This window comes from Oratosquilla oratoria, chromosome 16 (assembly GCF_046742065.1).
Source record: "Oratosquilla oratoria isolate Oo_2021 chromosome 16, ASM4674206v1, whole genome shotgun sequence".
In the NCBI taxonomy this organism is placed as follows: Eukaryota; Metazoa; Arthropoda; class Malacostraca; order Stomatopoda; family Squillidae; genus Oratosquilla; species Oratosquilla oratoria.
The window spans coordinates 9,599,527-9,621,229 of NC_134792.1; the positions used below are offsets into that span (position 1 = coordinate 9,599,527).

At 35.8% G+C, this 21,703-nt stretch overlaps 1 protein-coding gene across 3 annotated transcripts in view; it reads left to right on the forward strand.

Moving 5' to 3' along the window:
- STUB1 (STIP1 homology and U-box containing protein 1) overlaps nucleotides 1-21,703 on the forward strand; it is an 84,962-nt gene that overhangs the window by 26,709 nt on the left and 36,550 nt on the right. The window contains exons 3-7 of one of the 3 annotated variants that reach the window (XM_076199321.1): nucleotides 586-713; nucleotides 1,238-1,360; nucleotides 1,616-1,672; nucleotides 6,648-6,764; nucleotides 7,213-7,338. In XM_076199321.1, the coding sequence (XP_076055436.1) occupies nucleotides 586-713; nucleotides 1,238-1,360; nucleotides 1,616-1,672; nucleotides 6,648-6,764; nucleotides 7,213-7,338 (551 nt within the window). Of the gene's footprint in view, nucleotides 1-585; nucleotides 714-1,237; nucleotides 1,361-1,615; nucleotides 1,673-6,647; nucleotides 6,765-7,212; nucleotides 10,188-21,703 lie in introns of those variants that run through there. The other 2 variants (XM_076199324.1, XM_076199322.1) reach the window with 2 other exon arrangements.

The following is a 21,703-nucleotide window of genomic DNA, read 5'->3' on the forward strand; positions in this document are numbered from 1 at the left end:
GGAAAGAAAATCAAGAAAGACAGCTATAGAAGAGATCTGAAAAAGAATAGCTTTCCTCACAGAGTAATAGACATTTGGAACAAGTTAGATGAGAAAGTATTGTGGGCAAAAACAATACATGAATTTAAAAATAGTTTAGATAAAATGAGATATAAAGACGGGACACCACGAGCATAGCTCCCCTTCCCGTAGAATACAGCTAGGTAAATACAACTAGGTAAATACACACACACACACACACACATATATATATATGTATATATATATATATATATATATATACACATGTACATACACATATACACATACATACATACATATACCAAAGGCTTTTTCTCCCTTACACGGGGGGTAGCCAAAAAGGAAAAGGCATAGAAATCACTCCCACCCACATATACACACACACACCAAAAGACCTCTTCCTCCATATAACAATTACAATGGATACCCAAGCTTATCTTGACAAATTAGGAAATAATTTTCCTTTTGTCATTTTTTTCTCTACATATATGAGTAATATTGCAATATAAGTAATATTAAATGAATACACAAATAAATGAAGCAGTTGTTGCCATTATCTTCCAGCACAAGATTTAGCCAAAGAGCAGAAAGTGAATTATGGAGATGATATAGCTTGTACAATACGTGTTGCCAGAAAAAGGAGGTTCAATGTTGCTGAGGAAAAAAGAATTACACAAGAAATTGAACTACAGGTATTCTGTTGGTGTATTTTGGAAGCTTTTAAAATTCTTTCAAATAAAAAAAGTGACATAGATAATTTAATTGCATTTATTCAACAAAATATAGATATCATATTCACAAAATTAAAATTCAGTCAGTCTAGCATAAAGTCACACAGTCAATATATTTATCACTTTTTCATCATAGTTTTGCTTGCTGTTGGCAATCTCTCACAAGGAATAACAATGACCTGTAGGAGGTATTGCTTTTATTCCTTGTTTTGTGTTAAACTTGTGGTGCTCAGTGAGAGCATTGGCTCTCTGCACTGTTATTCACCACCTTCAAATTCACATTGTGATCTGTTGTTCATTGAGGTGTACACAATCTTTCCACATTCTGGGATCCTTGCCCAGGAACTGTTCTTTTTTTGCCATCCAGTGTGAGGACATTAGATGTATTCAATGTATTTTGTCATAATGCAGGATCATTGATAGAATATGCAATATTAATATTATTTATTTTATTTTTATTTATTATTATTTTTTTTTTTTTACAGACTCAGATAAATAGGCTCTTCCTTGATGAGAAGTTTCGCCAGATGGAAGATGTCCGCAAGAAATATGATGGTGATGAAGAGGAGAAGGCACAGGAAGAAATTATGAGAATAGAACAGCAGTGTGTGAGTAGAGGAGTGCTGTGGAATTAAGGTTCCATGCATAAACACTCCAGGAATATTATTAGAAACTTTTGACAATAGGAAAAATGGGAATTATGATTAATGAATTTTCAAGATAAGAAATTAAACACTTGCCAACATTAGAGTAGAGAATAAGTAGTTCATTGAGTGTTGTGTTATGAGATTGTTACAATCCTATGAAATGTAGGATTTTTGTCAAAATTCCCACATTGTTATTGGTTGTATTTCTTTCACCAGGATGACTCCATAGCAGAAGTAAATAACATGTTTGCCAAGCTTGATGAAAGACGAAGAGTAAGTATTGAAAGTCCAAGAGAGAGAGAGAGAGAGAGAGGTTGGGGTGGGGAGACCATGAGAGAGAATTATTTTGTTCATCCTGTGTAACTTTCTTCTGGAGAAAGCATAAAGCGGTATATGATAAAGTAAAACACAGGTGATGGTGGCAAAGAGAAGAATGTATGCATATACCAAATTATAGTGTATGGGGTTGGAGCCATGCTAGTTAGGTCATGTCTGTCTGTACTTATCAAAGCTTGCCTAAAATCCATTTATGTTGTTTGTCTGGATTATTTCTTCTCTTGATTGATGTATGTAGGAAGCTATACTTTTGCAATTTCTGCTATGACCTCTTGTTCTTTCACCCCATACTAACAGATTGTCCATTTTTCGTCCTTTCTCTATTGTAAATATCACCATCATATCACCTCTCCCTCCTCACTCCTCAAATGTGGCATCCATATTTTCCAGTCTCTCCTCTTATGTTATTTCAGTCAGGCTGGCGATCATTCTGGTTGTCACACTTTGTATTCTGTTTGTCAAGTCTTTTTCATGTAGTGACCATACCACTGCTGGGACAGTATTTCAAAGAATTGTGAATATAGAGTAGGCTACTTTATTATATTTTGTTGTATTATTATTATTATTTTTTTTTTTTTTGTCGTATATTTAATCATTTTCATTTATCTATTTATATATTTTTTTATTTTCTGTTTGGGAGATTATTCTCACCAATGACTGCCCCATGGGACGACCCTTTATCACTCGGTCCTTCTCTCATTTCTAGATTTTTTTTCTATGTACCCAGGATTTTTCCCCACTTACAAGGAGGTTGCGAAGTCATTTCTAGACAATTTGATGAATGCAATCTGTATTAGTATGGAGATGACATAGGTTGAGTGGATGAGAGGATAGCAAAAAAGGAGAATATTTTTTCTTCTTGGGTGTTGAAAGTTTATTATATATGAATGGCTTTCACAGATACTGTAGGGGAAAAGGTATTCATTTCTCCTGCTTATTTCTTTTCTTTTGCTGATGTCTTCAATGAGGGCACCTTGATTCCAGGCTTGGTAATGGGAATTTTTTAGAGTAATATGTAAGAAGAAATATACTATAGGATGCATGCTTGTGTAGGCCATGAATAATTTATAATTTAGGGACCTTGTCAAAATTTACAATATTTTATTTCTTAGCAATAAGGTATTGTAGTTTTTACTTCTTCAGGTCACCTTGTAGGTATAGCTTAGTTCTTTTGAAAGGTTTTACTGTCAACCTTTCAAATTATCCTTACTATTTCAGTTATTTAGAGTTTGTTTAGTAGGAAACTTGTAAAATATCCTCAAGTTTATCATGGAACTTAACGAGAATATCCTAATTCACTAATTAAAAAAAAACTAAAACGGGTATTAATCTGCCCCTTGACTAATTAGCTGATACCTACAAAGTAAGGTGGTTAAGTATGGGAGAGGAACATGACTCCTTTCATTTCCATCAGACTTGTACTTTTCATTCGTTTCCACATAAATCACCCATGTATTCTCTGTGTTGTAAGAGGCACAGTAGAGGGGACAGGGGACATTGTAGGCCAGCAATTTCATGCACTGAAAAGACTATCTATATACCGAAGGCTTCTACCCCCCTTATGAAAGGGTTGTTTGTTTTTAGATTCTTTACAAGAGAAGCTCACTGGCCAAGTGGGTTAGGGTGTTGTTACTTGAGGCAAAGGTCAAGGGGATGGTGGTTCGAATCCTGCCACTGATGAAGTTGAACCAAGGGCATGGTTCATTAAATTCCATGCTACAAAGTCCTCTGAAAGGGGCAAAGTCCTGGCCTCCTGTTAGGGGGGAGTTTGTGATGTTAAACCATATCTTCACAAGATACTTTAGCTTTTAACACTTTAGTGATAAGGGTATCTATCCAAAGCTAAGTATCAAGAAGGCCTGATAGTTATTTGAATTAATTTATTCATATTTTGAGAAAGTCAGTAATTGACATTTAAAAAGAAGTCCTTTAACTATAGGATGGGGATATTTACTATAGGGTGGGGATATTCGGCTGAGTATATTCACAAGGCACCCAGCACTGCTCTTCAAGTCCTCTTGTAGATCATTACACTGGCCTGCGAAGTTTCAAAGGTAAAGCATCTGATAACTGATTCTAGGGTAATTTGCTATGCAGAATCTAAAAATCACACTCATTTTGTTCAATCAGGTCACGTTTTTGAGATACGAGGCGGTAAAAATAATTTAAAACGCCATTTAGTGCTATTTATTCCCTTTAATTTTGGAAAAATATTCTTGACAAAAAAAAAAAAATTGTCTTGCATAGTTCAGAAGATAAAGAGGATATATTACAGAAAATCTAATCATGGATGAAGGGCCTTTTCAGTGACTTTCTCCTGTGTTGGGCAGCCACCACATCTCGTTTCAAACACAACAGTAGTCCGCAAGAAAGTTCACATCCCACCGGCCTTGGTAGCGTTCTTCCATGACACGAATATCCTGGTGGAAACATTCTCCCTGTTCCTCACTGAAGTCACCACAGTTCTGAGGGAAATAGTCTAAGTGGGACTGTAGAAAGTGCATTTTGACTGACATGCGAGCCCCTAATTTTTGATAGCTGTTCAAGAGCTGATCGACTTCTTTCTCATATTCTGCACTTCGGTTATTTCCTAGAAAGTTTCTTATCACTGACTTAGCGACCACCAAACGGACAGCTCAGCTGCATTCAGTGCATCGTCAAACATGGAGTCCTTCATAAGTTCCCTTATCTGAGGCCCATCAAAGATGCCAGCCTTAAGCTTTTCCAGACTGATCCGAGGAAACTTCTGTTGAAGAAAAGTAAATCCCATGCCGTCCTTGTCCATTGCCTTCACAAAGTTCTTCATCAGTCCCAGTTTGATATGTAAAGGTGGGGAGTAAGACCTTGTTTGGTTCAACAAGAGAACGAGCCTGAATATTGTGTGAACCAGGTTCCAAACGTTGTCGTGGTGGCCATTCTTGTCTGACAAAATGTTGATCATCAGCCCGACTATCCCACAAACACAAAAAGCATGGATTCTTTGTGTACCCACCCTGTAGTCCCAAAACCAATCCAACTACCTTAAGATCTCCACAGATCAACCAACCATGGTCATTGTAGTTCAGAGCAGACAGTAGCTGATCCATGTTGTCATGAGTTTCTTTCATTTGCACCGAATGACCGATTGGAATTGAAGAGTATTTATTTCCGTTGTGAAGGAGGTCTGCCTTGAAACTTCTGCTGGAAGAGTCGATGAACAGTCTCCATTCAGTAGCAACATAGTCCAGCCCCATTGATTGAATCAAACCAGCAATGTTGTTGCAGTAAACTAATGACGAGTCCTTCTGGGTTGTGAAGAACTGTCTAAATTCTCTTTCACGCTCTCGGTACCAAAAGAATGTTGTCTCAGGTGCTAGCAAATTTTTCTCACGAAGACGAAAACCCAGAAGCTGTGCTGATTCCTTTGATAGGTTTAGATCCCGTTTCAGGTCATTGAGATCTGCTTGTGTTAGAGGCACTGGCCGGTCATTCTCTTCTGGCATGTATTCTCCACCCTCTGCCCTGTCTAGTGCGTTATCAGATTCCGATTCAGAGCTAGATTACATTGCAACATCTGGCTCGGGAATGGGCAGGCCTGGACCATGAGGGACTGGTCGTATGGCAGACGAAACATTAGGATACTGAATACAATGCTTGTTCTTGCGGTTGACTCCTTTAAGATTAGTCATGCAGAAATAGCAGTCTGACACATGATCTTTACCCTCTCTCCAAACAATTGGAACAGCGAATGGCATACTCTTCCTTTTTTTATTTCTCCAATCACGCAAGTTCTCGACACATGTTTTGCAGCTAACATGGGGTGCAAATGGCTTGTCCTGGTCCCCAAGCTTAACTCCAAAGTAAGCATGATATGCCTTCTTCACAAAATCAGTTATATTTACTAGTCGACAAGGAAGAATCACATTACCACATATGTAGCAGAACCTATCAGGATGATTTGTGCATTTGCGTTCCATTTTCTGTCAATCTAAGATACGTGTCCAAAATAGAAACACACGAAGCACAGATTCTTGTAAAAAGCACAGATTCTTATAAAATCAGTCACATTGATTGGAGATCACACTTTTCTAAACCATTTTTAGTTTCAGTGTTGTCAATGCAGTTTGTCAATGTAGTCAATGCAGTTTCAGTTACGGTTTCAGTTTCCTGAAAGTAAACAAAAACATCATTAGGTTTCAGTATCAGTTTCGGGGTGCTACAGTATAATTTTTATGCAAAGAAAATAAGAATAGGCTATACCTGCAGCCTCGTTTTCCTTATACTTAGTACTATACAAGGCCCAAAAGTCGCACTTCTCATATCTCAAAAACTAGACCTGATCCAAGGAAACGGATGGCATTTTTGGATTCAGCGCACCAAAAAACCTATAAATCACTTGAAAAACCTTCGACCTTTGAAAAAAAAAATTAAACGCAGGCCAGTGTTATGGGAAGAAATATTGGGCTAGTGCCTAAGTTGTGTGAGTATTGGGTTATTTCTCTACTTAGAGCTAGTAACAGGATGAGGAAAATAGTCACTTGTTTTCATTTTTCCTTTTCTTGAAAAAGCAGCAGAAAAGATACTGGAAGTTAAAAAGGGTCTTGCGGTTAGATCCATGACTTGAGTGTCAATCTTTGTAGGGAGATTAAGGTGTTGATGGGCTTGTAAAATAAGTGCTCAGATATTTATCCTTTTTTACATCTATCCTGAACACATACAAAGCAAAGGGCTTTTTCCACAAAAGGAGGGAATGACCAAGCGAAAGCATACATTCACTCCACACCTATCCCAAACCCATAATTGTATTTACCTAATTGTCCATCTATATACCAAAGGGTTTCTTCCTCCTTATAAGGTGGTTCTGTTTTTTTTCTCTGTCATACGAAGTTGTACCAAGGTTGACCAACTTGCATTCATGTTCTTGATTCCTCAGAAACGTGAGGTTCCAGACTACTTGTGTGGAAAGATCAGTTTTGAAATTCTGAGAGATCCTGTGGTTACTCCTAGTGGGATAACGTATGACCGCAAAGATATTGAAGAGCATTTACAGGTAAGTGCATATTCACAGAGCTCCTAGTTTTATTCTTCTAGAAGATTAAAATTTAATTTTCTGTCTTAATCTTAGGTGGTTGTATTCAATGTTGGGGTGGACTGTAGACTTAAATAGGACTTTTGAAGCATTGGGGGTTTACTTGGTTTAGGAATTGTCCTCTCTGCTGATTTAAAACATTTGGCTTTAACCAGAACAAATCCATAAAGTTGATCTTGTCAAATTTTGTAATTTGCTTTGATCTATTTTATATGTATATTTAGAATGCCCACCTGAGCTTAATTGTGAGGTTTTAGCACCAGATGTTTAAGTTATATTAATGAAAAGATAAAATTTCATTTATATAGGCCATTTTTTATAATTAGGTTTTAATTCATATCATGTACATATATTTATCACTAACCTTAGAATCCTTGATTTATGTTCTACTACTGTGTACTTGCTCCAGCGTGTTGGCCATTTCGACCCAATCACCCGCACAGACCTCACCGTCGATCAGCTGATCCCCAACTTGGCCATGAAAGAAGTTGTGGACTCATTCCTCACGGAAAATGAATGGGCTTTAGATTATTAAGTTGGTAGTCATAAAATCTTTCAGCTCTACTGGGTTGGATTGGGTAGGGGGTTTTGTGCTGTTGATCAGAAATTTATGTATTCCATGAAAATGGTAACTTTTGCTGTCTGTGTCACTATGTAGAAGAGCCAACCTTTTTCATTACAGGCATTTTATGCTGGTAATATACTAGCTTTATGTATTAGAAATACTCTTGTGGTGTTTCTCTCATGAACCAATTTATTATGTGTACATTTTTTGTGCTCTGTTGTAGTATTTTTCAGGTATTTCCTTTAGTCAAAAGACAGTTCTCTTCAGCTCAAGGGATATTTTCTCTCCAGTAAAGGATAAACCTATGTTGATTTCATCTTTATGAGCCAGTCTCTGGGGTCAGTGATGGGCACCTGCTAATGGTGGTCCATTGTGATGAATGTCATAGATAATCATCTCCCTGCCACCATCTTTGTACAAAGGATTACATAGGCAGAGCATGCTGACAGGAGACCTTTTGGTCCATAATTAGGTCGGATGCAAAAAAAAGATATAATAATGATAAATAAAAATAGAATGAAATAAATATTGTAATAACATAAATAATAATAAAATAAATAAATGCATAGGTCATCTCACCCTTCACTGTCATCTCTTCCCAGCAGATTTCTTTACAATTAGAGTCACCCATTATAACTATTCTCCCTCCATCTTCCATTATCTTACTTAGTGTTATCCTTGTGTCTTCTAACATATTTTTGTGTTCTCTCTCTTCCCACGAAGCTGTTTTAGGAGGCACATAATTTATCACAAGCTTCCTGCTCTTCCCATCCCTTTCCTCCACTTCCATGATAATCATCTCTACTCTATTCTTTCCATATGTAACATTCCTCACATTTATAACCTTCTTAGTCAGGAACATAACTCCACCCCCATGCTTTACCTCTCTATTTCTAATCCAATAATTATATGCACCATGTCCTACACTGTTGTGTGGTAATTTTGTCTCTACAATTCCCATTATGTCCAGTTCTTTTTCCTTTAGGTAATCATTCAGTTCATTCAAGCCTATTATTTAGCCATATATATTTGTGTAAGACACTTTTGATTTTCTGCTACCTCCATCCTGTTTTCTGTTTCCCTTCCATTTTTTTTATGCTATGAATCATTTCCTCACTTTCATATCCACTACTCTTCAATAGAATTTCTCTTTGTCTGACTCTGTTCTGTTCTCGTTTGTTTCCTTAGCTTCTATTCTTTTTGTTTTCTCTTCCTCAGTTTCCTCTTTATTCATCTCTCTTTTCATCCATACCTGTTTATATAACTCACTTTTCGCTAATTTCCCTGTTTTTGATCAGATATTCTCTGCTGTCATTGGAATTCTATTAGTACATGGTCACTCTTTCCTATTGGTGTTTTGTAATCTATTCTGTCTACAATTTCAGGTTCTGACGTAAGTATTAAATTTAGTCTTGAAGGTTCCTCATTATTTCTGTATCTGGTATTTTCCTTTATCCACTGAGTCATTGTGTATTCAATGGTCATATTGAGTAGCATGCTGCCCTATATGTCCTCTCCACCCCTTACTGTCATTTCTTTCCAACATATTTCTTTTGAGTTAAAATCACCCATAAATACTGTATTTCCTCTTTCTTTCAGTATATCATTTAATTCATATTTAGTATCTTCTAACAATTTGGAATGATCGTGTTCTGTCCAGAACTGTGTTTTGGGGGTCACATACACTACTACAAATTTTCTACTTTTATCATAATTGATTCTACCTTGTTTTTTCCTTCTGTTAACTTTGTCACATTTAATTCTTTCCTGGTCAGAAATAGTACTCCTCTCCTTGTTTTTCCTTCCTATTCTTCATTCAGCAGTTGTATAGACCTTGTCCCACAGTGTTTTGTGACAGATTACCTTTTAGTTTAGTTTCTACAATTCCCATTATGTCCGGTTTTTCTGATGCCAGGTAATCATCTAGTTCATTCAGTTCTGAGATCATTCCATCTATGTTGGTATAGGCTAACTTTAATTTCTTCCTTTCTTGTCTTTTTCTGTCTGCTTTGTTTCCTTTTTCCTGATATACCATTTTCTCAGCCTCAGGTCCACCACTTTCCAAAAAAAAATATTCTTTTCAGTCTCAGTTCTTTTTTCATTTTTTTTTTATTCGCTTCATTTCTAAACTCCTTTTCTTTTTCTTTTTCTTCATCACTCATTTCTTTTTCTTTTTTATACATACATTTTGTGATTTTCACTGTTTGCTAATTTTGCTGTTCAGGATAGTACTTCCTCTGCTATCATTTGTGACCTAAGTTTTACTTATAGTGGCCTATATTGTTTTTCTTTTGAGTATTTACCTATTCTATGTTTCCTCGATTTCATTATCCAATGTTTCATCCTCCTCTTGAGTCTTTCAGAATTTCTTTAGCGATCTCTTTTTCCTCTTTTTCTCTCGTATATCTGTCTGTTCCTAGGAGCACCATGCTTTTCTTTAATGCCATAGATTACAAAGCATCTTTTTTGTCCACTGTATCCCTAACCAAATTTCCTTTCTCTTTAACCCCTTCCATACGGTGCCGCACACGTAGGCGTCATGGACTTAGATCTCGGTGGCAGCAGCCAATGCCAGCCGTACGACGTGTCGTAATAATACTCGCATCATAAAATATCGTCACCGCTTATATTGATCGTTCTCTCTTCACCCGTGAATTCTGATAACCATAGAAAATGCGATTACAAAAGAATTAGAAAGAATGTCATTATGGAGGGGCGACTACAATATATATAATCAAGACGCCGATATGGCAGCCTCGCGAATACACTCGCTCCCCATGACGCCTATGTGTGCGGCACCGTATGGAAGGGGTTAATCACTTGGATTACCATTTCCTTCGCATTCTCCTTAACTTGTTGTTCCATTATCTCCTTAAAAGATAATTTTTGACTTTCCTGTTCCATCTTCCACTGTTTCTTTATTGCTTGGAAGTAATTTTCTTTAATCTTTTCTTCCACTTTCTCAGTCACTGCCCGTATTTGATCCTTCATCTCATTCTTTAATGCCTCATTCCTATTCATATCTTCATTTTTCAATCTTTTATTTTCTCCCTTTATCCTATTCAGTTCCATTTTCAATTCATCCATTTCCCTGTTATTTTCTTCATTGGCCTTTCTTAATAGGGCTACTTTTTTATATATACTTTTGGATTCAATTTTGAGTTCGATTATTTCATCTAACAATTCATTGATTTCCCTATTTCTTATAATATTTTTAAACCTAGGTTCTCAATCCCTGTCTATCCCTCTATACATATTGCTATTGTTACTATCAAACCTTTGGTATGTCTTTTGGGGTCTCGTTCAGGCACTTTTGATTACACCAAGTGGGGACTGAAGCGGGGACTCAATTGGGGACTTAAGCGGGGACTCAATTGTACTTATGTCAAGACATCTCTTTTCAATTTCCTTTTCTCTAAATACTTCGATCATTTCATCCATTGTTGTCACTGATCGTGCAAAAAGAATAATTGAACAAAGATACAAAGACTACATTGTTGGTCACATTAACTACAATACTCCCTTCCCGTTTGTAAACAACCAGGCAGTGGTTGTTTGGTTCCAAAATGGTGTGTTGTGTGTGTGTGTGTGTGTATATTTACCTAGTTGTATTTTACGGGAAGGGGAGCTATGCTCGTGGGGTCCCGTCTTCATATCTCATTTTATCTAAACTATTTTTAAATTCATGTATTGTTTTTGCACACACCACTTTCTCATCTAACTTGTTCCAACTGTCTATTACTCTGTGAGGAAAGCTGTTCTTTTTCAAATCTCTTCTATAGCTGTCTTTTTTTTTATTTTCTTTCCGTGTCCTCTTGTATTTCTGTCATCCCATTTTATCAGATTCTCTCTATCAGTAATTTCTATGCCTTTCATGATTCTGTAAATAGCTATCAAATCTCCTCTCTCTCTTCTTTGCTCTAGTGTCTGTAGTTCAAGTTTTTCTAGTCTCTCTTCATATGATAGTTTTGAGAGTGTTTGTGCCAATTTTGTAATTGCTCTTTGTATTCTTTCAAGTTTTTTTATACATTTTTTTGTACTTGGTGACCATATCGTTGCTGCATATTCCAATCTTGGTCTTATCAGGGTGATTAGGATTTTCTTCACCATTTCTTCATCCAGGTATGTAAATGCAACTTTGTTCTTATTAAATTATAAGTTTCTCCAAAAATCTTATTTATATGTTTCTCAGGTGACATATTATTCATAACAATGACTCCCAGGTCCTTCTCATTTTCTACTTTTTTTATTCCTTCTTCTCCCAATTTATATGCTCCTGTTATTCTGTTTTTGCTTTTTCCAAATTCCATTATACTACACTTTTTTGTATTGAACTCTATCTCCCACTTCCTACTCCATTCCTGTACTTTATTTAGATCTCTCTGTAGTGATTCACAATCTTCTTCAGTTTTCACTCTTTTCAGTAGTTTTGCATCATCTGCAAAGAAGCTCATATAGCTTTCAATTCCTTCATCCATATCATTAATATATATAGCAAACATTATTGGGGCCAGAACTGTTCCCTGCGGAACACCGCTTATTACTTCATCCCATTTTGAGTGCTGGTTTCTTATCACTACTCTCATTTTTCTTTCTTGCAAAAAGTCTTCCATCCAATTTAGTAGTTTGCCCTGTATTCCTCCTTCAGTTTCTAATTTCTTAAGCAACTTCTTATGTGGTACTTTGTCAAAAGCTTTCTTTAGGTCTAAAAATGCACAGTCCGCCCATCCATCTCTTTCTTGTATTATATCTATTAGCCTTGAATAGAAACATATTAAATTGGTGACGCATGATCGTCCTTGTCTGAATCCAAATTGCCTTGGATTTAACACTTTGTTTTTTTTTCTAAATATTTTACCCATCTACTTTTGATAATTCTTTCACAAATTTTTGCTATTGTACTTGTTAGAGAGACTGGTCTATAGTTGGTAGGTTCTTTATTTCCTCCTTTATATATAGGTACTATATTTGCTTTTTTCCAATCTTCTGGAACTTTTCCTTCTTTCAAGGAACTATTTAGTATGCTATGTATTTTGTCTGCCAGTTCATTCCTGCATTCTTTCAGTATCCAGTTTGCTATTTCATCTGGTCCATGCGATTTTCTGACATCAAGATTACTCAAGTGTGTTAATATTTCATTCTTTGTTCTATTTCTTCCATAGGGGGGACTTTCTCTTTCCAGTCGTTCTCTTCAGGTTGTATGTTCTCCCTTGTAAACACTGATTTAAAATGTTTGTTCATAATTTCTGCCATTTCCATTTCCTCAGTGTATTCAACTCCCTCTTGTCTTAATTTCTCCAAGTCTTGTTTGTTTTTCAGTTTATTGTTTACAAATCTGTAGAATAGTTTTGGTTGATCTTTACACTTTTCTATGATATCTTTTTCATATTTTCTCTTTTCCTCTCTGCACGTTTGTACATATTCATTTCTATAACTGGTATATATTTTCCATTTTTCAGGTCTTCTGTCTTTTTTCCATCTGGTCCAGGCATTGTCTCTTTTGTCTTTTAACTCCCTACAACTTTTGTTGTACCAGCATTTTACATATTCTTCCACTCCTTTTTTGTAAATTTTTGTCAAAATATTCCATTTCTCTTCTACTGTTGTTTCTTCTTTGTATATTTCTTCCCAGTTTTCCTTTTGAAAGAATTCTCTTATTTTATCAAAGTTTGTTTTTTCATACATCGTTCTTCCTTTTCTATATTGTTCATTTCTTTTCATATATTTTTCTTCATTAAGTTCCAGTTCAATCAATATGTGGTCACTTTTACTTATTGGTGTTTTATATTCAATTTTGTCCACTATTCTAGGTTCGGATGTAATTATTAGGTCTAGTCTCGATGGCTCTTCTTCATTTCTATACCTAGTGTTCTCCTGTATCCATTATGTCATTGTATGGTCAGTAACCATCTCAAGTAGAGCGTTTCCCCATGAGCCGTCTCCACCCTTTACTGTCATTTCTTCCCAGCAGATTTCTTTGCAATTAAAGTCGCCCATCATAACTATTTTTCCTCCCTCTTCCATTATCTTGTTTAATGTTATCTTTGTGTCCTCTAACATACTTTTATGTTCACTCTCTTCCCATGAGGCTGTTTTCGGGGGCACATAATTTATCACAAACTTTCTGCTCTTCTTATCTCTGTCTTCTACTTCCATCATTATCATCTCTACTGTATTCTTTCCATATGTGACACACTTCACGTTTATATCCTTCTTAGTCAGGAACATAACTCCACCCCCTTCCTTTTTCACTCTGTTTCTAATCCAATAATTATATGCATCATGTCCTACACTGTTGGGTGGTAGTGGACCTTTTAATTTTGTTTCTACAATTCCCATTATGTCTGGTTCTTTTTCAAATAATCATTCAGCTCATTCAATCCTGTTATTAATCCATCTATATTTGTGTAAGACACTCTTAGTTTTCTGCCACTTCCATTGTGTTCTCTGTTTCCCTTTTGTTTTTCTCTTGTATGTCGACTTTCTTTAGTTTCATATTCACTACTCTCCAATAGAATCTCTCTTTTTCTGACTCCGTTCTTATCTCGTTTTTTTCCTTAGCTTCAAGTCTTTTCTGTTTTTCTTCCTCTCTTTCCTCTTTATTCATTTCCCTTTTTATCCATACCTTTTTATATTGTTCACTTGTTGCTAGTTTCCCTGTTTTGGATAAGATATTCTCAGCCGTAGTTTGTGACCTGAATTTAATCTTAATTGGTCTGGTCTTGTCTGTACTATATTTCCCGAGCCTGAATTTCTCTTCGATTTGTTTCATTATTTCTGGTTCATCTTCCTGAACTAATTCTAGTAAATTTCTTACTTTTTCATTTTCCTCTTTGATTCTTGTGGTTCTATCTGGGTTATGTTTCTCTTCCATTCCTAATATAATTATACATTTCTTTCTGTCTGCTAAGTCTCTTACTATATTCTCCTTCTGTCTCATCACTTTAATAACTGAGTTTTCAGTTTCATTCATTTGCTGTCTGATTATGTCAGTGAATGCAACTTTGCTATTTTCTTGGATTTTTTTCCAACCCTCCTTGTTCTCCTTATAATTCTCTTTTAAGACTTTCTCTTCTTTTACTTTTAACTGTTTTTTTAATTCTTCAATTTCCTTAGTTAAGTTTTTGTTCGCCTTCTCTAGTTCTTCCAATTTTTCAACTCTCCGTACAATGTTGTTAACATGACCGAACCTACGCTCCAAGTCCTCGATCATCTTATCGACCTTCTCTTCTAGTCTTGTCAGTCGGGGGGGGTTTGTGTCCCCCCCCCACCCTCTTTAAATCCCTGGAAAATATTCTCATCACTTTCTACTGTGTTGCTCTTATCTATACTTCTAATCTTTACATTTTTATTAGACATTTCATCGTCGCTCAGCTGGTCGGGGGGCCGTTTGTTTACCTTTCGCCTGTCTGCCTGGGCCAAGTCCTCTCCTTCCTCATTTCCTTCCATTTCCCTCAGCAATCCCTCCCCTTCTCTTTCCCTACTTTCCCTCTACCCCACGAGCAATTTCCCCCCACCCTGTAAATACAATAGGCACTTCTCTTTGCGTTGGGATCCACGAAACTCCAATTTTCTTCAGAACGTCTTCCAAGCCGTCCGTTCGTTGAAGGGTGTGTGTGTGTGTGTGTGTGTATTTACCTAATTGTATTTACCTAGTTGTATTTTACGGGAAGGGGAGCTATGCTCGTGGTGTCCTGTCTTCATACAGTAGAAGCCCGATTTAATGAATCTCAATTTAGCGGAAGCTCAAATTATCGAACTGCAAATAGCAATAACGAAAATGCTCAACTTAGCGGAAATGGTCCGCTAAATTGACAATTTTCCGCTAGCTGGCCAGACGCGCGTCTACAGAAATAGCTCAATTTAGCGGGAACGGCAAGCTAAGTTGAGCATTTTCCGTCAACTGGCCACATGCGTGTCTCAGAGTCCAATGTTACCAGATGTTACCAGATGTTACCAGATTGTGGTGGTGGAGTCAAGGAAAAATTTATAATTTAGTACTTTGGAGGTATATAAATATATACAGACGCTCCTCAACTTACATTTTAGTTACGTTCCGAACGGCCTAACGTAAGTTGAAAATGAACGTAAGTTGTTACTGTACCATACATTCGTAAATTCTATTACCGTATCTTATAAAACACCCCTAAATCATTAATTGTACACATAACATTCTAAAATGATAACATTAATTTCAAATAAATTAAATTCAAGCAACATAAATTGAGATGGTGGAGGAGGGGGAGGCAAGGCACGTTCAGTCTGTCGTTTGTGTCATGTAAACAATGGACGCAGCGTCATGCGTAAGTATCGTTTGAACTACGGAGAGCGCGCTAAACTAAAAAAATCACTTAATTTTTTTTTTTTTACAATTTTTTTACAATCGGTTCAAACGTAAAATCGAAAAAACGTAAAACGAATGAACGTAAGTAGAGGAGCATCTGTATATATATATATACCGTATTTTTCGGACCATAAGGCGCGGGCAAAATCCTTAAAATTTGCCAAAATCGGGTGGTGCGCCTTATCGTGTGGCTTCAGTGCAAAAAAAATGCCTCGGATAGTGACGTACTATTTTGACACGTTTCGTAGCTAGCCTGCCGACGGCGACAGTGCATAGGCTTAACAAAAGTTACAACCAAGTTATAACCAAGGTGCATGTATCTTGACAAGAAAATTGCGAAAACTTCGACAGTTTTCGGGTCCATGCCACCGCATTCATTCACGCTATCATGGCTATGACATGATAGCGTCCACAACACAGACAGCCATTTTGCATTGGTCTAGTCTCGCTCCACTCAGACTAGTCATTTGGATATTTTTTTAGTTTCGATCATGGGCGCAATATAGCAATATAAAATTAATTATTAATTTTGTAAATTAAAATGTATCAACGTAATATGCTAATGAAAGAAGTCGGTAGCATAGGATCGGGACGCCAACGTCTCTCACGACAACGAGGACGAGCCGGATGACATTTAATTTGCAGGTAATGATTTATTAAACACAGGTTAGATTAGGTTAGACGAATTTATCACCCTTTCATTTCTTCGACGTCGGCATCTATAATAAACATGGCGTACCATTCGTCCGACACGACTTCGTTACTTACGAAATCCGTTTCAGCATTTTTTTTCCGCTCACGAAATTGCATATTACGTTGATACATTATAATTTACAAAATTAATAATTAATTTTATATTGCTATATTGCGCCCATGGTCGAAACAAAAATTTACCTTCATTTGTAATCTTGTGTTTTTAAGTGAATAGAGAATTCCGGGAATAAACTGCTACTGTTGGTTTTATTCCCCACAATTCCCGTAACATGTTTGTTGTTTTATAGGGGTATTGGCAGGGCAGACCGTCTATGGAGGTGGTCTGATTTCACTGACCAAAATGAAAATATATATAATTTATTTTTGTAATTTTGCTAAATCCCAACCGATTTTTCTCATTCAACAACGAAAATGTTCAGTTCTGAATGCACTCACATTTGCATGATATCCGATGACGAGACCAGGTTAGCTAGGTCAACATGAAAATGGAATTCCTGATATTTGAGCTGAAGTAGTTCTCATGGTATGCAGAAAGTCGCTATGAGTACAATGCAATTTGAATTATCCATCTAGGTGTCCTAGTTCTCTAGATATTGCATTTTGAAGGGAAAATCGGGCCGAAACGTGCGGTCTGACTAATCGCCGATCAAACGTAAACAATGACGGTTTTTACTGACAGGCACAATTTTATATAAGAATTTAGCATATGGTTGCATTATTTGACCTATTTTCTTTAGAATGTGTGATTTCCGTGTAATTTAAACAAAGAATTACGTTTTTATCCTCTGTAAAATTACCCACCACAGCTACGAATACCGTCATATTACATGAAAATCACACAATTTTAAGAAAATAGTTTGAATAATTCAACTACATGCAATCTATTACATGTAACAGTAACAAACTTAATAGTGTAGCTTGATCCATACCACCAATGATCATAGATAGCGGGCAGGACGAATCGTAGCTGTGGTCCGTAATATTACGGAGGATAAAAACGTAACTTCTCTTTGATCATATTACATGAAAATCACACATTTTAGAGGAAAATAGTTCAAATAATTCAACTATATGTCTATTACACTAATAACATAATATTAAGAAACTTAATAGAGTGAAGTTTGATTCATACCACCAGTGATCATAGATAAGATGGCGGGATGGACGTTGATGCTGTTGTTATCCGATAATCCGTCCCGATAGAAAAAAAAAAAAAAAAAAAAAAAAATTAGTACCACCGATTTCTCAGCTCTTCCGTAACACGCTGCCTTTAATGTATAAGAACAATCCGCGAGACTAGTAGTTTTCGTTCATTTTGGTCAGTTGCCAATACACTGAATTTATTTAGCTAATTTTTTACACTGAAACATAAACCAATTTTCGATTTACTGCTGAATGCAAGCCGCCATGTTTATCTTATGGTTTTATGTACCGACAGGTAACTGATGATGTAATTGTTTGAAATTTACTACGATCGTAGTAAATACACTCGCATAACATTTGTATGAATGAAATTTCCCGCGGTATGTAAATTTGGCCGTTTGCATGGCGTGCGCATAAAATGACGCGCTATTGTGCTCGTCATCGACGGTGGCGCCTCAGGTGGTGTTTGACCTACCTAACCAGGTGCGCCTTATGTAAGGACGGGGAATAGCAAATTACGGGTGCGCCTTATGGTACGAAGCGCCTTATGGTCCGAAAAATACGGTATATATATATATATATATATATATATATATATATATATATATACATACTATAATATACAATAATATATATAAAGTATAATTTTAGCAGAAATATATTCAAGTAGAAATAGACGGTATAATAGGAAAACAAAATAATGAAACAGTAAGTTGATGGGAAAATTCAAAATCAGTACGCGAGAGTAATCACCACGAAAACACTTGATGGAGTTCAACACTAAAAAGTGTATAATGGAATTTGGAAAAAGCAAAAACAGAATAACAGGAGCATATAAATTGGGAGAAGAAGGAATAAAAAAAGTAGAAAATGAGAAGGCCCTGGGAGTCATTCTTATGAATAATATGTCACCTGAGAAATATATAAATAAGATTTTTGGAGAAACCTATAATTTAATAAGAACAATCAAAGTGGCATTTACATACCTGGATGAAGAAATGGTGAAGAAAATTCTAATCACTTTGATAAGACCAAGATTGGAATATGCAGCAACGATGTGGTCACTAAGTACAATTTTTTTTATAAAAAACTTGAAAGAATACAAAGAGCAATTACAAAATTGGCACAAACACTCTCAAAACTATCATATGAAGAGAGACTAGCAAAACTTGAACTACAGACACTAGAGCAAAGAAGAGAGAGAGGAGATTTGATAGCTATTTACAGAATCATGAAAGGCATAGAAATTATTGATAGAGAGAATCTGATAAAATGGGATGACAGAAATATAAGAGGGCACGGAAAGAAAATCAAGAAAGACAGCTATAGAAGAGATCCGAAAAAGAACAGCTTTCCTCACAGAGTAATAGACAGTTGGAACAAGTTAGATGAGAAAGTGGTGTGTGCAAAAACAATACATGAATTTAAAAATAGTTTAGATAAAATGAGATATGAAGACGGGACACCACGAGCATAGCTCCCCTTCCCGTAAAATACAACTAGGTACAACTAGGTAAGTACACACACACACACACATGTTGCAACAAATTACTGCATGTTGCTGTTCGTTTGCAATTCATGATTGTGCTGCCTATAATTCACTTACAATAATATATATACTGTATGTGTGTGTGTGTACACTAGGGAATTTTTTAGGTACGTATCATTTTTATAATCCGCTCTGGCAACACTGTTACACCAACGCTCACTCACTCATTTTAACGGAAAATTCAATTTAGCGGACTGGACCTTGGCTGAATTAGTTTGTTAAATAGGGCTTCTACTGTATCTCATTTTATCTAAACTATTTTTAAATTCATGTATTGTTTTTGCACACACCACTTTCTCATCTAACTTGTTCCAACTGTCTATTACTCTGTGAGGAAAGCTGTTCTTTTTCACATCTCTTCTATAGCTGTCTTTCTTGATTTTCTTTCCGTGTCCTCTTGTATCTCTATCATCCCATTTCATTAGATTCTCTCTATCAATAATTTCTATTCCTTTCATGATTCTGTAAGTAGCTATCAAATCTCCTCTCTTCTTTGCTCTAGTGTCTGTAGCTCAAGTTTTGCTAGTCTCTCTTCATATGATAGTTTTGAGAGTGTTGGTGCCAATTTTGTAATTGCTCTTTGTATTCTTTCAAGTTTTGTTATACATTTTTTTGTATTTGGTGACCACATCGTTGCTGCATATTCCAATCTTGGTCTTATCAAAGTGATTAGAATTTTCTTCACCATTTCTTCATCCAGGTATGTAAATGCCACTTTGATTGTTCTTATTAAATTATAAGTTTTTCCAAAAATCTTATATGTTCCTCAGGTGATATATTATTCATAACAATGACTCCCAGGTCCTTCTCATTTTCTACTTTTTTTATTCCTTCTCCCAATTTATATGCTCCTGTTATTCTGTTTTTGCTTTTTCCAAATTCCATTATACTACACTTCTTAGTATTGAACTCCATCTCCCACTTCCTACTCCATTCCCATACTTTATTTAGATCACTCTGTAGTGACTCACAATCTTCTTCCGTGTTCACTTTTTTTAATAGTTTTGCATCATCTGCAAAGAAGCTCATGTAACTTTCAATTTCTTCATCCATATCATTAATATATATAGCAAACAATATTGGGGCCAGAACTGTTCCTTGTGGAACACCACTTATTACTTCATCCCATTTTGAGTGTTTGTCTCTTATCACTACTCTCATTTTTCTTTCTTGCAAAAAGTCTTCCATCCATTTAAGCCGTTTGCCCTGTATTCCTCCTCCAGTTTCTAATTTCTTAAGTAACTTCTTATGTGGTACTTTGTCAAAAGCTTTTTTTAGGTCTAGAAATGCACAATCAGCCCATCCATCTCTCTCTTGTATTATATCTATTAGCCTTGAATAGAAACATATTAAATTGGTGACGCATGATCGTCCTTGTCTGAATCCAAATTGCCTTGGATTTAGCATATTGTTTTTTTTGTTTTGTTTTTTTCTAAATATTTTACCCATCTACTTTTGACAATTCTTTCACAAATTTTTGCTATTGTACTTGTTAGAGAGACTGGTCTATAGTTGGTAGGGTCTTCTTTATTTCCCCCTTTATATATAGGTACTATATTTGTTTTTTGTTTTCCAATCTTCTGGAATTTTTCCTTCTTTCAAGGAACTGTTTATTATGCTATGTATTTTGTCTGCCAGTTCATTCCTGCATTCTTTCAAAATCCAGTTTGCTATATCATCTGGTCCATGCGATTTTCTGACATCAAAATTACTCAAGTGTTTCATTATTTCGTTCTTTGTTACTTCTATTTCTTTCATAGGGGGGACTTTCTCTTTCCATTCAATCTCTTCAGGTTGTATGTTCTCCCTTGTAAACACTGATTTAAAATGGTTGTTCACAATTTCCGCCATTTCTATTTCCTCTGTGTATTCAACTCCTCCATGTCTTAATTTCTCCTAATCTTGTTTGTTTTTCAATTTGTTGTTTACAAAGCTGTAGAATAATTTTGGTTAATCTTTACATTTTTCTATGACATCTTTTTCATATTTTCTCTTTTCCTCTCTGCACGCTTGTACATATTAATTTCTATAACAAGTATATATTTTCCATTTTTCAGGTCTTTTGTTTTTCTTCCATTTGGTCCAAGCTTTATCTCTTTTGTCATTTAACACCCTACAACTTTTGTTGTACCAGCAATTTACATATTCTTTTTCTTGTTTTTGTCTTGGTACATACTTTTCCACTCCTTTTTTTTTTATAAATTTTTGTCCAAATATTCCATTTCGCTTCCACTGTTGTTTCTTCTTTGAATATTCTTTCCCAGTTTTCATTTTGAAAGAATTCTCTTATTTTATCAAAGTTTGTTTTTTTATACATCATTCTTCCTTTTCTATATTGTTCATTTCTTTTCATGTATTTTTCCTCATTTACTTCCAGTTCAATCAATATGTGGTCACTTTTACTTATTGGTGTTTTATATTCAATCTTTTCCACTATTCTAGGTTCAGATGTGATTATTAGGTCTAATCTCGTTGTTTCTTCTTCATTTCTATACCTAGTGTTCTCCTGTATCCACTGTGTCATTGTATGTTCAATAATCATCTCGAGTAGAACATTTCCCCATGAGCCGTCTCCACCCTTTACT